This window comes from Arachis ipaensis, chromosome B4, assembly GCF_059453495.1.
Source record: "Arachis ipaensis isolate K30076 ecotype BB chromosome B4, ASM5945349v1, whole genome shotgun sequence".
Lineage (NCBI taxonomy): Eukaryota > Viridiplantae > Streptophyta > Magnoliopsida > Fabales > Fabaceae > Arachis > Arachis ipaensis.
Window position 1 is genome coordinate 3101505 of NC_142439.1, and position 15025 is coordinate 3116529.

At 28.0% G+C, this 15025-nt stretch overlaps 1 protein-coding gene and 1 long non-coding RNA gene across 2 annotated transcripts; one reads left to right on the forward strand and one right to left on the reverse strand.

The window, feature by feature from the left end:
* The first annotated feature begins 6148 nt into the window (after window positions 1-6148).
* LOC148566481 (protein DETOXIFICATION 16-like) lies at window positions 6149-11177 on the forward strand. The gene is made up of 8 exons (XM_088484267.1): window positions 6149-6400; window positions 6641-7185; window positions 7300-7386; window positions 7484-7540; window positions 7648-8005; window positions 8074-8160; window positions 8250-8327; window positions 11019-11177. The coding sequence occupies exons 1-8, from the start codon at window positions 6149-6151 to the stop codon at window positions 11175-11177; spliced, it is 1623 nt and encodes a 540-aa protein (XP_088340393.1).
* Window positions 11178-11809: 632 nt separating this feature from the next.
* Window positions 11810-14700, reverse strand: LOC107638225 (uncharacterized). Its single transcript, XR_001619767.3, has 2 exons — window positions 14189-14700; window positions 11810-12447 (listed from the first exon to the last, which is right to left on the reverse strand). It is a non-coding gene; the product is annotated as an uncharacterized LOC107638225 (long non-coding RNA).
* Between the last annotated feature and the right edge of the window lie 325 nt (window positions 14701-15025).

Sequence of the window (15025 nt, forward strand, 5' to 3'; positions counted from 1 at the left end):
CTTCATAATATTTGCTAACTTGAAATAAGATACGCGGACCGACTCAGCAGATTTTGGCCCATTTATCATCCCGTAACTTGCATGATTTAATTACATATCTTTGTTCAAGTTACATAATTTAACTACATATCTTTATCCATGTATGTTACATGATACACACTATTCTACTTCTACTTTATATATAAATATAAACCTAACTTATTATGTTGCAACCATAATTCTGAAAACTTGACCAAACCAGTTAGTTAAATCGAAAATCGGTGATGAAAACAGTCCGATCTGCTGTTAATAACCGTCCATTCAAAAATCGACAAAAAACTGATCGGTTGGACCGGACCAATAAATGGCCGGTTCTTGATAAACGACGTCTTCTAAAAAACGCAAAGAGTACATAAAGAGTACGCAAAGATAAGATAAATTGTAACTGAATTTATGTATTTTGTTGGGCTGAATTTATGGACCACCAGACTTATTTATTGTTGGCATGGACTAAGGTGAAAGAATAGTTTAATACTTCCCATCTTTCCTTTGTTCATGTGTGTAACATGATATACCGGCCACTCACACAGACACTCATTGCCCACCACTCACCACGGCTTCTTCTACCATCTCTTCATTCATGTGTGTAACATGATATACCGGCCACTCATACTCACCAACGATATTTGACGCATTCTCAGGGTCAAGCTTATTAGTGTTCAACCTTCACGATTATCATTCACAAGTATAAAATAATGAAAATACTAAATAACGTGAACAAATAGATAATAAAACGGAAAGAGTACATAAAGAGTACGTAAAGATAATAAAATTGTGAAAGAATAATGAAAGAAAAAAAAAAAGATGAAGAAATTTTATTGAATATTGATTGATAGATAAAAGCAAATAAAGATAAGCTAAACATAAAGATAAGATAAAATAAAGACTAAAATTATAATTAAATTTGTGTATCTGTTGGGTTGAATTTGTGGGCCATAAGACGTCTTTATTATGGATTAAGGTGGAAGAGTGGTTTAATAATAGATATGTGGATGTTCAATTCAATAGATATGTACATGATTATGTTTATTATTTTTAATTAGATGATTATTTAACTTATTTCTTTTGATTGGATTTATTCATGGACAGTTAACAATGATCGAATGTTCTAATATTAAGATTTAAGAGAGTCTATTATTCATATTGTTTAAAAAAATTATTCTCTACTTAATAAAATCAATTTGTGTAATACTCATGAACTCATACATTTTTATATATTATTTTATTTTTCGAACAATAAAAAACTGTAGTATAACTGGTAATAATGTCACATGCTAACATTATTTTATTTTTAAATCAACATTGCAAACTAAATGTCATTGTAGTATTAGCACTATATACATTAATGGATTTTCATATTTTATTTTATTAGAAAGTTAAAATTTTATTTTAGTGTAATATATTATTTGATTGTAATAGAAATAACAATAAAAATAACTAGTTTTGAGATTTTTTAAAAATAAATTAATTTTTTAAAATGTTCAAAATTAACTTATAAATTATAATTGATTTTGTATAATTAAAAAATAGTTTTATAAAATGAAAAAATCAGTTTTTAAATTAAAAAATGTTTTTTATGTGCAACTTTCTTTTTTATATAAAAAAACCTATTATTTAAAAAAAAAAGTATTTTGATAAAATTTGGGTCCCTCCAAAAATTTCTTTCAAACTCTTATGTGTTTGAGGCTGCACACCATCAAAGATTCTCAGCTCATGTCTGCTGGTGCTGCACCAACCCCAATGGACAAATACATTAACTTTTCCATGCTGCTAATGAATGATCCCTAAAGGTTATGATGCATATATATTTAAACTAAAGGTAGCGATAATGATAGGACCTTTGATATTTGTTTTCTACATCAAATTTTCTTCTTTATATTCATAAACTTGGTCCTCATGAAGGAAAAAACTTGATATAAAGAGCAAGTATTAACACATCCACCCAATAAAATACACTATTTGATATGGCTCAGCTCCTTTATTTTAAATTTGATGATAATAATAACGACCATGATAAAAACCAAGCAGCTATATCTGGCAGAACTTTTGATACTTATTCTCTACATTAAGTTTTTTCCGTGGTATCGAATATCTTATTGAGTGAATGTGTTGAATATTTTAAAAAACGCTTGATGTAAAGAATAAATATCAACACAATTATCCATCAAGATATACAATTTAATATACATCCCTTTTATTTTAAATTTAATGATGAAGAATATTCGACTCTTCAATTCATTGCAATGAATCATATCCAAAAATTTTCACTTTGAGCTTTTGCATTTAAAAGATTTAAAAGATGTTTATAGTTCCTATGATTTTTTAATAATTTGTTTTGTCTTGTATTTTGTTTATTTTTAAAAAAAGTCTAGGAGACTAACAATTTTATTGAATTTTGGCCAGCATGTAACCAGCATAGAAATGTGAAGTCATTAGATGAAATCTCATACAAATCTCACACCATTAAATCATCATTGATGGCTATTTGATGACTACCAATCACAAAAGTTACTGGTCCCTAACATTGTTCTATTTTTAAATAAGATATACATATACTGTTTTATTTTATTTGATTTTTTTTTTTTTTTTTTTGTACCTTTGTTCATGTCATTTTATGTGATGTCTGAGTGTCTCTCTAACAATTAAAAAGAAATAATTTGTGAAAAATAAATGTTAGGCATTGCAATAATACCACTTTTTATTGTTATTTGAGCTAACATTAGATAGAAAACTGATATTTAAGGTAGAGAGTAGTAATGTTAGGGTATTTATTTATCACATATTTAGAAAATAATAATATTTTTATATATTTTTTTCTGATATATGAATATCTTTTAAAAAAAGGTAATGAATACAAATTTTAATATTTTAACTTTTGATCATATTAAATATTAAAATTTAAAAATAAAAAAAAAAACTAAAAATCATTGTAATTATTTTAAGTCTTAAAATTTAAGATACTTTTTATAATCTATTAATCTTTATCTTGTTGATGGCTATGCTATAAGAAGTTTAGCACCGTTTTTTTTAATAATAATGTTAAAAAATTTTTAAAATTAATTAGAGTACTCATAATTAATCATATGATTACCAATAAATTTATTTTATTAGATTAAATTAAATTATTTAGAAAAATTAATATAGTAAAAGCAATAATTAGATAACTTATTATTTTGAAGGGTAAAGTATTAAATTGTTCTCCTATGTTTGGGTGTATTTTTGTTTTGGTTCTTAAGGTTTAAAGTGTTCTAATTGAATCCAAAAAAGTTTCTATAGGATATTTCATTAATTGTTTAACTTTGACGTCACTGTGGGACTAAATTGATGATAAATAAAAATTTTTTTAATTCAAATAAGATACTTTAAACTTTAAAGACCAAAACAAAAATACACCCAAACATAGGGGACCAATTTAATACTTTACCTTATTTTTAAAATATAAGATGCTTACCATCCATACAATATCTTTATTAGAATTCCTTTATTACTTACCATCTATTATTTGAATTCATTTTTAAAAAAAATTTAAAAATTAATTAGACGGTACTCATAATTAATCATACGAATACAAATACATTAATATTATTAGATTAAGACTTAGTTTGATAAAATTTTTATTTTTTAAAAGTAGTTTATAAAAGTTAAATTTTAAAAGATGGCTTTTTAAAAATTGTAGTATTAATATTTGGTAAATCAAATTAAAAATAACTTTTAATAAACACAAGTAACAATAATTATATTTGATAAAATAGCTTTTAAAATGTAAGAATACTATAATAGACATAAATGTAAGTATTAAATTTGAAAATTAGTTAACATATGAAGTTATATTAAACTTTTAAATTTTAAAAAACATAAGCGAACTTTAAAAAACTCTATCTTAGGTGCTTTCAGAAGTATCTCGTTCTTTTAAAAACTCCAAATACAAGTATATGATCTTTTTGATTAATAGATTATAAAAAAAAAAGAGCATTTTCAATAATAATTATATCGAACAAAAAAGAATATCGAACAAATTGGCAAGGACAACAGAGACGTTAAAAATTAATCATCATAAATATGGGTATTTTTTTATATAATTTACTTCTAGATGTAATCTAAAACAAAGGTTATACACATAATAATAATAACAATAATAATGATAACTTTTTTAATGATAACTTTTTACCTAATAACTAGTGTTTAGTTCAAGAAGTAATATCAGAATAAGTTCAAGTGGTTGAATCTATAGACTAACATCAAAGGAGACGTTATTGATTTAAGTTACACAACGAGTTTGAATTTTTAAAAAGTACAAGTATTTTTTTAAAAAAATTTATCAAATTAAATTTAAATTAAATTGTTAATTTAAATTAAAAATATTATAATTTTAAAAGTTTAAATTATTTAAAAAAATTAGAGAGAAAGAAAAATTTTAAATCAAACCACCGTTGTCTGAAACATTATACCGTGGTATAAAAGAAGTTTTGCATATATCATGGTTAGTTTTTTTAATTTAAAAAAATTAAATCATTATTTTTTGTTCAAATCGAATATTTAATTATGAGTATAATAATACGATTATCTAATATTGTAGTTAAATAGTTTTTTAATTTAAAAAAATTAAATCATTATTTTTTGTTCAAATCGAATATTTAATTATGAGTATAATAATAGAATTATCTAATATTGTAGTTAAATCGATACAATAATATACGTAAAATGCACGTATTTTTTAAATGATAAATTGTCTACATCTTAGATATTTTAAAAATAGTTTATTTATTTAATTTAAATATAAAAACCTGCATAATATATTACTTTTCTTAAATTACTAAATTAGTATTTAAAATCTAAAAATTACTTAAACCACCGTTCCTTTATTGATGTAACACGCATAATATACTACTTTTCATTGGGTAAAGTATACTTTTTATCCCTGAAGTTTGGTAAAAGTTTCAAAAATACCCTTAAGTTTTATTTTGTTTCAATTTTGTCCCAAAAGTTTTCGATTTGCATCAAATATACTCTCGACGGGTAAATTTTCAAAAAATTTAAGACCAATCTAACAATAATGCATGAAAATTATGCTTGATTTGCTTATGTTGAGGGTTCTTCTTATGAAATTGTTGTTGAATTGGTCTTAAATTTTTTGAAAAAATTAGCCGTCAATGGTATATTTGATGTAAATCGAAAACTTTTAGGACAAAATTGAAACAAAATAAAACTTAGGGGTATTTTTAAAATTTTTGTCAAACTTCAGAGACAAAAAATATACTTTACCCTTTCTTTTATTTATATAATATATAAGAGGATAAATTTTAAATGTAGATATATTGATGTTCTAATCATTTTAATTGTTGATATCAATTATAAATTATATATAATATATTAATTAAAATCAATGGTAAGTCACCCAAAAAAAATTAAAATCAATGGTAAAGATTAATGAAACATTAATATTCTGAAAACTTTCTATACAATATACATTATACCTATCCTCCTACTTCTACTCTATTTTTTGACCTATAACTTGTGCATGATTTAATTGCACATCTTTATTCATGTATGTTATATAATACATATATTTTTCTACTTCTATTCTATATATAAATATAAACCCAACTTATTGTGTTGCAACGGAACTCTTCATAAGGTCTATCATTTGAAACTGGCTTATTCTTTTTTATAAATTTTTCATAAACCTTTCGTAAACTTCTTGACTCCATAACTTATGTAAAAATTAAACTTAATTTGGTAAAATTTTTATTTTTTAAAAGTAATTTATAAAGATTAACTTTTAAAAGATAATTTTTTAAAAATTATAATATTTATATTTACTAAATTAAATTAAAAATAACTTTCAATAAATATAACTAACAACAATTACGTTTAATAAAATAGTTTTTAAAATTTAAAAATATTATAATAAATATAAATACAAGTAATAAATTTAAAAATTAGTTAACATGAAGTTATTTTAGGTACTTTCAAAAGTATTCGAATCTTTTAAAAGCTGCCAGTATAATCACATAATCTTTTTTATTTATCAAATATAAAATGAGGAGCTTGAGCTTTTAAAAAACACAAGCACTTCTTCAAAAAATTTTACCAAACCAAGCCTTAGTCCATGGAGGAAGAACACGAGAATAATACCCGTGTCCCTGTTGAATCTCAAGTGTCCGGTCAAAATAAGTTAAGGACAGTGATTAAAGAAGTAAAAAAGCAAATATATTTGGCAGGACCTTTAATTATAGTGCATTTTCTTAATTTTGCTATTGAACTTATTTCAATAATGTTCGTTGGTCACGTAAGCGTGTTGACTCTCTCCGGCGTTTCCATGGCCACTTCCTTTACTTCTGTCACTGGCATTGGTTTAGTGGTTAGTTCTTTTTACATTAATCTCTTTAACAATTTTTTTACAGTTTTACCAATCAATTTTTTTTTCGTTTATAATTTGGATTTGATAAATAATTTGTTAAAAAATATTTCAACACCAATCAAACCTGGTTACACCCCTTCATGGCATGGAAACCGAAGCGATTAATTTATTGCCAACGATTCCTATTGAATCGACTAACTTTGTGTTCAACTACTCTTTGTTGGTTTCATATAATGACAGATGGGAATTGCAAGTGCATTGGAAACTTTGTGTGGCCAATCATATGGAGCCGGACAACATCACATGTTAGGCATACACGCTCAGAGAGCCATGCTTGTTCTTACCATTATTTGTGTACCCATCTCTATTGTTTGGGCAAACACAAAATCCATATTGATTTTATTTGGCCAAGATCATGAAATCTCCACAGAAGCAGGAAGATATGCTCAATTAATCATTCCGTACCTTTTTGCTTCTAGTGTTCTTCAATGTCAAACTAGATTTCTACAGACACAGAACATTGGAGTTCCAATGATGCTCAGCTCTGGAGTAGCTACTGCACTGCATGCTGCTTTGTGTTGGGCGTTAGTGTTCAAAGCTGGCTTAGGGAGTACTGGAGCTGCCTTATCAAATTGTATATCGTATTGGGTGAATGTGTTGATACTTGCGTTGTACATAAAGTTTTCTCCAAGATGTTCGGAAACTTGGACCGGGTTTTCATTAGAGGCATTCCATAACATTCCTTCTTTTTTGAAACTTGCTATTCTTTCTTCTGTTATGGTTTGGTAAATTTCTACTAACCGTTGCTTTCCTCACAGTTACATTGTTCGAGATCTTCAACTAATGAGTCGAGATCCTCTACTAATGAGTTTTTGTATGGTTTTCGTTGTGCTGAACAGCTTGGAACTGTGGTCGTTTGAATTGATGGTTCTCCTATCTGGTCGTCTTCCAAATCCAAAGTTGCAAACATCAGTGCTTTCTATTTGGTTAGTTCTCACAATTCTTAACTATCAGCACTTTACATGTTACTGTGGATATTATTATTTGCAACGATCTAATAATAATTAATGTTGGAAATTTCAGTGTGAATACAGCATCAACTATTTGGATGATTCCGTTGGGATTAAGTGGAGCTATAAGGTAACTTAATTACTACTGCGTGCTTATGAACATTTAGAATTCTGTGACAACAAATGTTGAAATGAAGTAAACAATTGCAATTACATAATTGTTTGTTTGCGTTGCAGCACTCGTGTATCTAACGAGCTTGGAGCTGGTAATCCTTGGTCTGCACGTTTGGCCGTGCGTGTAGTGTTAGTAGCAACCATTATTGAGGGTATTTTGGTTGCTACACTGATGATAATGTTACGCAATGTTTGGGGCCATGTTTACAGTAATGACGTACAAGTGGTTAGACACGTGAGACTCATGCTGCCAATTCTTGCAGCATCCAATTTCTTGGACGGGCTGCAGGGTGTTTTCTCAGGAATTGTTAGAGGATGTCGACGGCAAAAAATGGGTGCTTTTATTAACTTAGGGTCATATTACGTAGTTGGAGTTCCGTCCGCTATTGTATTAGCTTTTGTTTTACATCTTGAAACAAAGGTATGGAAATACTAAACTGAAATCTATTATTATTTGTGGAGTGTCTTAATTATTTAGGTATTGTGCAGGGACTCTGGCTTGGAATCATATGTGCCCTTATTGTTCAAGTACTTAGTCTCATGATCATAATTCTTAGCATTGATTGGGAGAAGGAGGTGTTAACTTTTTTTTTTCTTTTTGCTTTTTTCTTTGAATTTTTAGTTTTGCTTATTAGTAACTGATATGGTTATATTTGTTTTTTTAGGCAAGCATAACTATGGAAAGAATTAATAATTCAGGAGAGATAAGTATGGAAAGAGTTAATAATTCAGTAACATCAAATGTAATCTAGCTGAATTAAATCTTAATTGATTCAATCTAAATAGAATTATTTTAGAATATATATGTAAGTCAATTTATTTTAGAATATTTGTATAATGTTAGTTTTTATTTAATTTATTTATGTGATTTGTTTTTTAATTTTAAAATTTAAAATTAATTTTATAATCTTCATCTTATTGATAGCTATGCTATAGAAAGTTTAGCACCGTTTTTTTAATAACAAATTTTTCAGCAACTTTTATATTATTAGGTGTTTTCTATGGTGGTCAAAATTTATCGGTGGCCAAGGTGGCTAATATTGTTAGATCAATAAGGAATAGACATTTGATGGGGATAATGTTTGTTGACTCTGGTTATATCGTTCTGAATGAGTGGCAATTGAGTAAAGTCCGTTAGGAATACAGGCAACGTAAGCATATGGAGAGGGTTTCTTACCTGGATTTGTCTTCTATATTTTGAATTTTATTTTAAAAAATAAAGTATAATTTTTTATTATTTATTTTATAAATAGAATTAAAAAAAATATAAAAAAATATTCAATAATAAAAAATTACATTTTATTCTCTAAAATAAAAATTCAAAATTTTAAAAATTTAAATTTTTCTTACTTAAAATCTCATCTTTCTGTTTTATCTTTAGGGAAATCGTTTTTTTTTTAAATAAATAAAAAAATAAGTATAAATCGCATTCGATCATTTTAATTTAGAATTTTTTATTTAAATAAATAAAATAAATATAATATTTATATATATAGATATGTTTATAAAAATAATATTTTTTATTATTTATTTTGTTTGCGTAAAAAATGAGATATTTATTAATATATTTTAACCTATAAATTATAAAAATCTTTACATGTATTTCATTTACTCACGATTATGCTTTCTATCAATTTAAATTTATTTTTCATTCTAATTATTCGGCTAAAATTATTAGAATATGAATTAGATCGTTTTATATTATTCTAACATTTTTTATTTAATTTTTTTCGTGTACATAGGAAAAAAAAGAAGGAAAAAGGAAAAAACATGGCACGTTGAGTAATTCACATTGAATAATTTACGTTGAATAGTTATTGATTACAAAACATTGAGTAGTAATTGATTACGCGAATAAATTCACATTTTTTAAATTTGAATGAGTTATTATTTAAATTCAAAAATTTAGATTTTATCTCGTTTTTTTTTTTTTTTTTGGTGACTGAATCTCGTTTATATTTTATCATTGATTAACATTTTGGAATACTATTTAAATATATGTATTAAAATTTGGGCGAGATATTTAAAATATTTTGAAATGTAAAATTTAAAATTGGATTAAATTTAAAAATAAAAATTAAATCAATATAATTTAAATAATAATAAATTATAAATTTAACTAATACGTGTTTTTATGACATAAGTTAAGATTATTATTAGTAAAATTTTTTAAATATTCTATTTTAATTGAAGCACATCAATTGTATTGGAAATCAAACTTACACAATTTTCTATATATAATAATTTTTTTAACTATAACTTCAACATGTGTCCTATCAACTCATAAACTATATCCATTTTTATCTTTTAAATTGATCCAAATTTGAAAAGTATAGTCTTATGTGTCAAAGAGATATGCATTAAAAAAAAGATAAAATATATTTTTTGTGAAGTTTAATAAAAGTTTTAAAAATATTAAGTTTTATTTTGTTTTAATTTTGTTCCAAAAATTTTTTATTTGTATTAAATATACCTTCGACAGCTTAATTTTTAAAATATTTAAGATCAATCTAACAATAATATATGAAAATTATGCTTGATTTGCTTGTGTTGACGGTTGTTCTTATGAAATTGTTAAATTGACCTTAAATTTTTTTAAAAATGAATCGTTAGGGGTATATTTGATGCAAATCAAAAACTTTTAAGACAAAATTGAAATAAAATAAAATTTAAGAGTATTTTTAAAATTTTTGTCAAATTTTAAAACAAAAAATATACTTTACCCAAAATAAAAATATCGTGAATAACCACAATACATGCTTAAAAATATGTGAGACACGGGTTATTCTCGTATTCTCCTTCCATGGACTAATTTATATGTTTTTCAGTCTCAAATAATAGAGTTTATGAAGAGTTCTTTGTTGCAACACAATAAGGTATGCAAAAGGTATGTAATTTATATTGATTCTTGTAGTTTTATGGCATTAGTATGTATTAATTTAGTCATGTGGATAAAAAGGCCACATTTTTAATTAAATCTTCTTTTTTTTTTTTCTTGTTACCCTGTATTTTATATCGGAGGGTTGAAAAAAATATGTCTGTTTCAGCATTATCTGTTTTTCAATTGTTTTATTAAAATTTATAACACATCAAAACGGTTAAGTTATAAAGAATCATTTTCACTTGAATGAAAGGAGGCAAAACAAGATAAATTTTGTAAAACAATTTTGTTGGACATGGTAAGGATTGTGCATAATAAGCATATTATACTTTCATTTATTTTAGACTATAGAAAACTCCATTGTTGCACTAAGTGCTTAAGCCACAATTTTGTTACTTGGTTGTCCTGGTAACTAGTTTTATTTACCTTAAAAGTTATATAAGAATTTTGAAATATAATGGCTACTATCAAGCTTTGAACATGTTTTTAACCTTGTCCCTATTCCAAATTTAATAGTATTGCCACGTTTTTATTTTGATTTACTCCCATGCAGGCACTTGAGGTCATTGAACTTGAACAAAAAGCTCAGCTTGTTCGTGAGCTAGATGGACATGTCATGAGATATGCACGAGATCAAAATGGGAATCATGTTATACAGAAATGCATTAAATCTAGTCCAACTGATCCAATTGAATTTAGCAAAATCACGTAAAATCATCTCCTATAGATTCATAGAATTTAATTATTTTATGCAATATTAAGTTACTCTGAATACTCATATTGCTCAGCTAGAGAAGAACAAAAATATCAAATATCTCATAATTCACTTTAACACCCTAAAAAATATATACTAATCATCAATGCGAAACCTATGGCTCTCTTGTCTTTTTCATCAACCTCATGGATCTCATTTTTTGCTCTCGTCACTTGCAACTTCTCTTCAAGTTGCAATTGAATTTTGCTAGCTGTGCTAGGCACATGATTGAATTGAAATGTATAATAAATTCGGCTTTCAAGTCTTAAAGCATTTATAAAGTTAAGTGCACTTGACTAAAACTGATAAATTACACTAAAAGTCATCTAATTATATAAATTTAAACAATCTTCAAATAATATTTATCACATAATTCAAATATATATACCAAATTTTATTGTATGCATCACAACATTGTCCAATTCAATTTTATTCGTTCAGCCATGCTGAAATAGCACCTCAAATTCAATTGCATGGTGGAACAGAATAAGGACAAAGTAACTAATCTTTGTCGACTTTGCATCAGTAAGTTTCCTTAAAAATAAATGACTAAAATAATATATAGCTGGAGATATTAGACTTTAAAGAAATAACAGAAATATGAGTACTTTATAACTGTATTAACAACAAACAAAAACAGAAAACTGTGGTAAAAAAAAGACTGCTCCTAACCCATTGTCATAGCTTCAATATAATTAGTGTGTATGCACAATAGGACAAATAAACACGCTTTCGCCTCAATATACACAAACCAATTTACCCTCCATAAGAATTTCATAAAGATTACTATAACCAGAGCATTTTAAAAAAAAAAAAGATAAAAAAAAACTTTCTTTTCTTTTCTCCTTTTTCTTCTTGTCCTTTTCTACACTCCAAACTTACCATTTTTTAATTACAATGGACCTGGGGTGCTATCACTACTACAAAAGCCAGGCTACTCAGAAGATTCATGAGAAATTGAGAATCTAGGTTTAAGTGCTGGACCACTATTTTGATGAGAAGGACTAAACTTTTGAATCCAATGAAGAAGCCCTTTCTTATGATCCTGGTACAAAGGGTTTTGCACCAGAGTCAAGGTTCCGTCCAATGCAAGTGATGATTCGAATTGTTCTAACACCTCAACAACCTGCCAGAACTCAGGCCTCTTGTCTGGATGCACGGACCAACATTGCTCGATTAAAGCGCCCATTGCAGGTGGGCAATCGGAAGGAATAACAGGCCTTGAATTCTGAATAAATACAAACATCACAGAAGTGTTAGAATTACTTGGGCAAATCCTATAGTTTGAAATGTCATAATAACAAAGTCTACGAACAAGAAGGCCGATCACCCTCAAATTTAACAAGCTCCATTCATGGTAATCATATAAGCTAGAATGAAAAAGCCATTTATGTAAATTCATAATGCAAGTTATTTCATTTTCTAACTAGTGGACCTTCCCTGCCAACTTTGCCAAGTATAGATGAATATAATTTCTACCACTCCACCACTATTTTAAAAGTCATGCAGTCAAAGAGGTACCTCACCTAGGAATTTTGCTATAAAATATAGTAGGGGTGTGCATGGCCCGGCCTGGCCCGAAGACCCGGCCCGGTCCCGAACACTTTAGGGGCTAATTTGATGTGATTTCATCGGGTCTAGGGTCGGGTATGGGTCTCAAAAGTAGACCCGGTCATTATTTCGGGTCGGGTCCGGGCCATAGCTCGGGTCACCCGAAATCGGCCCGGTGGCCCGGTCATCATACACAATTAATATTTTGTGTTATTAGTGATGGATGATGGCTATTATTATGTGAAATTTAAGTATTGTAAACCTTAATATTTTGTGTTATTAGTCATTATATATAAGACTATAAGTTAATGTTTTATGTTTAAAATGCATAAGACTTTAGACTAATGCATAATCTTGTGTTATTTGTATTGATTTAAATATTTGGTGTTATTAGGCAATATTAGTATTGATTATGGTTATACTTTAATTTTAGAGAAGAGTTAGTTCTTATTATATTTTTCTAAGTGAATTTTACCATGTCAAATAATGGTTGGAGTCTTAGAAATTTGGATATTTTTACATGTTAACTTACAAGAAGGTATCAAGGTAATATAATGTTAACGGCCCGGTTTTCACCCGATTTTTACCCGGTATAATCGTGGCCCGAAAGTGTATAGGTTTCATCGGGTCTAGGGTCGGGTTCGGGTCTAACAAATAGGCCCGGTATATATTTCGGGTCGGGTCTGGGTCACATCAAACCCGGTTTCACCCGGTCCATGCACACCCCTAAAATATAGTGTGCTTTCAGGACATCAATGGAATGCAAACATAGACTAAAAAAGTGTAAACAATCGTTTTAAAGACTAGAAGAAGCTTAGAAAAAATAAGAAAATGTTTTAACCAATGAATCATATGTATTTAGCTAATGTTTGTAGCAACCAAAGATATGTAACAAACAGCAAATCATCGGAAAAAAAATGAACAACCATACAAATCTGTCCTGCTCTAAGCATAACTAAGCATGATATTACACAGTAAATCTTCAAAAAAAAAAAAAGGAGAAATAATAATTTCTAGCAACGATCTCCCTTTAACATTCATTTTCATGTACTAAGTGATTATTCAGCAAGACAACAACAAATTCAAGGTTCAATCACTAATAAATTCAACTCACATTTCCAGCAACAAAAACATTTAGCAAAGTAATTATTTGAGCAAAACAACAACAAATTCAAGCTTCATTGATGATAATCAGTACAAAATTTGATGATTTTAAGCAACAAAGAAATTAGCTCAACAAATTATTCAAGGTTCGGTGGTGATAAATAGTAACAAATTCACGACAATGATGATTTTCAGCAAAAATAAGAACTAGTTCAGTGATATTTTCAGCAACAAATTAAAATCAAAGTGCAGTGATGAATAGGGCAACAAAACTGGAAAAAAAAAAAAGAACAAAGGAATTTATTGGAAATCACCAAATCGAGGACCAGCCTCTGGTTGGGCGAAGGAATCTGAGGGCAGGGAGGAAGCTGACGGCGAGATTCAAAGTAACAAGACGACAACGACGTCCAACCTCGGGACCGGCTACTTCGGCCGCTGGCAACGACGAGCGCGAGAAGGCGCACGACTAAGTGCGAGACGGTGAGGATAAATGGAGCGATGACGACGACTAGTCCCGGGACTAGCTGCTTCTGCCGCCGGCGACAACGAGCTCAGGAAAGGCGTGCGAGCGAGACTGAGTGCGAGATGGTGACGAATGGCGACATGGAGAGCGACGAGAACCTTGAGTGCGAGACCAGCGACGAGAGAGGGAGAAAGCTTGAGATCGCGAGAGCTGATGAGCAGGGAGGTGAGAGAGCTCGAAGTTCAGTGGGAAAGGGAGACGAAGGGGACGCTAAGGGCTAGGGCTCTTTTGGGACAGATTCAGCTATTGGTGAGACATGGAGATTGGGCTTGGCTTGCTTGGGTTTGGCTAGAACAAAAGTCTAGAAATTTTTTGTAGGAACTTAATTATAATGTTAAATTTTTATGAATTTAAATGTGTGTAAAATAAAAAATTAGGAATATATTTATTATTTTGATAAAAAAAAATTTAAATATAATTCAATTCTCATGATGTAAATCAATCGGATCAGATAATTATAATAAATTGGTTTTTTTTTTATTTATTAAAATTAATTTATTGACTAATTTAATAATTCGTTCAATAATAACATAACATACATACGTCTTTAGAAAAAAAGATATTTTTAATATCTTTATTGAAGCGGTAGCCTATTCCATTTTACATGCAACTAAAATGTTAAAATACT

Excerpts from the sequence above, each read along its gene's own strand:
- LOC148566481 (XM_088484267.1), top strand. The coding sequence starts at position 6,149 with ATGGAGGAAGAACACGAGAATAATACCCGTGTCCCTGTTGAATCTCAA. Across the intron at positions 6,401-6,640 it reads TCACTGGCATTGGTTTAGTG|ATGGGAATTGCAAGTGCATT; the intron begins GTTAGTTCTTTT and ends ATATAATGACAG. Across the intron at positions 7,541-7,647 it reads GGATTAAGTGGAGCTATAAG|CACTCGTGTATCTAACGAGC; the intron begins GTAACTTAATTA and ends TTTGCGTTGCAG.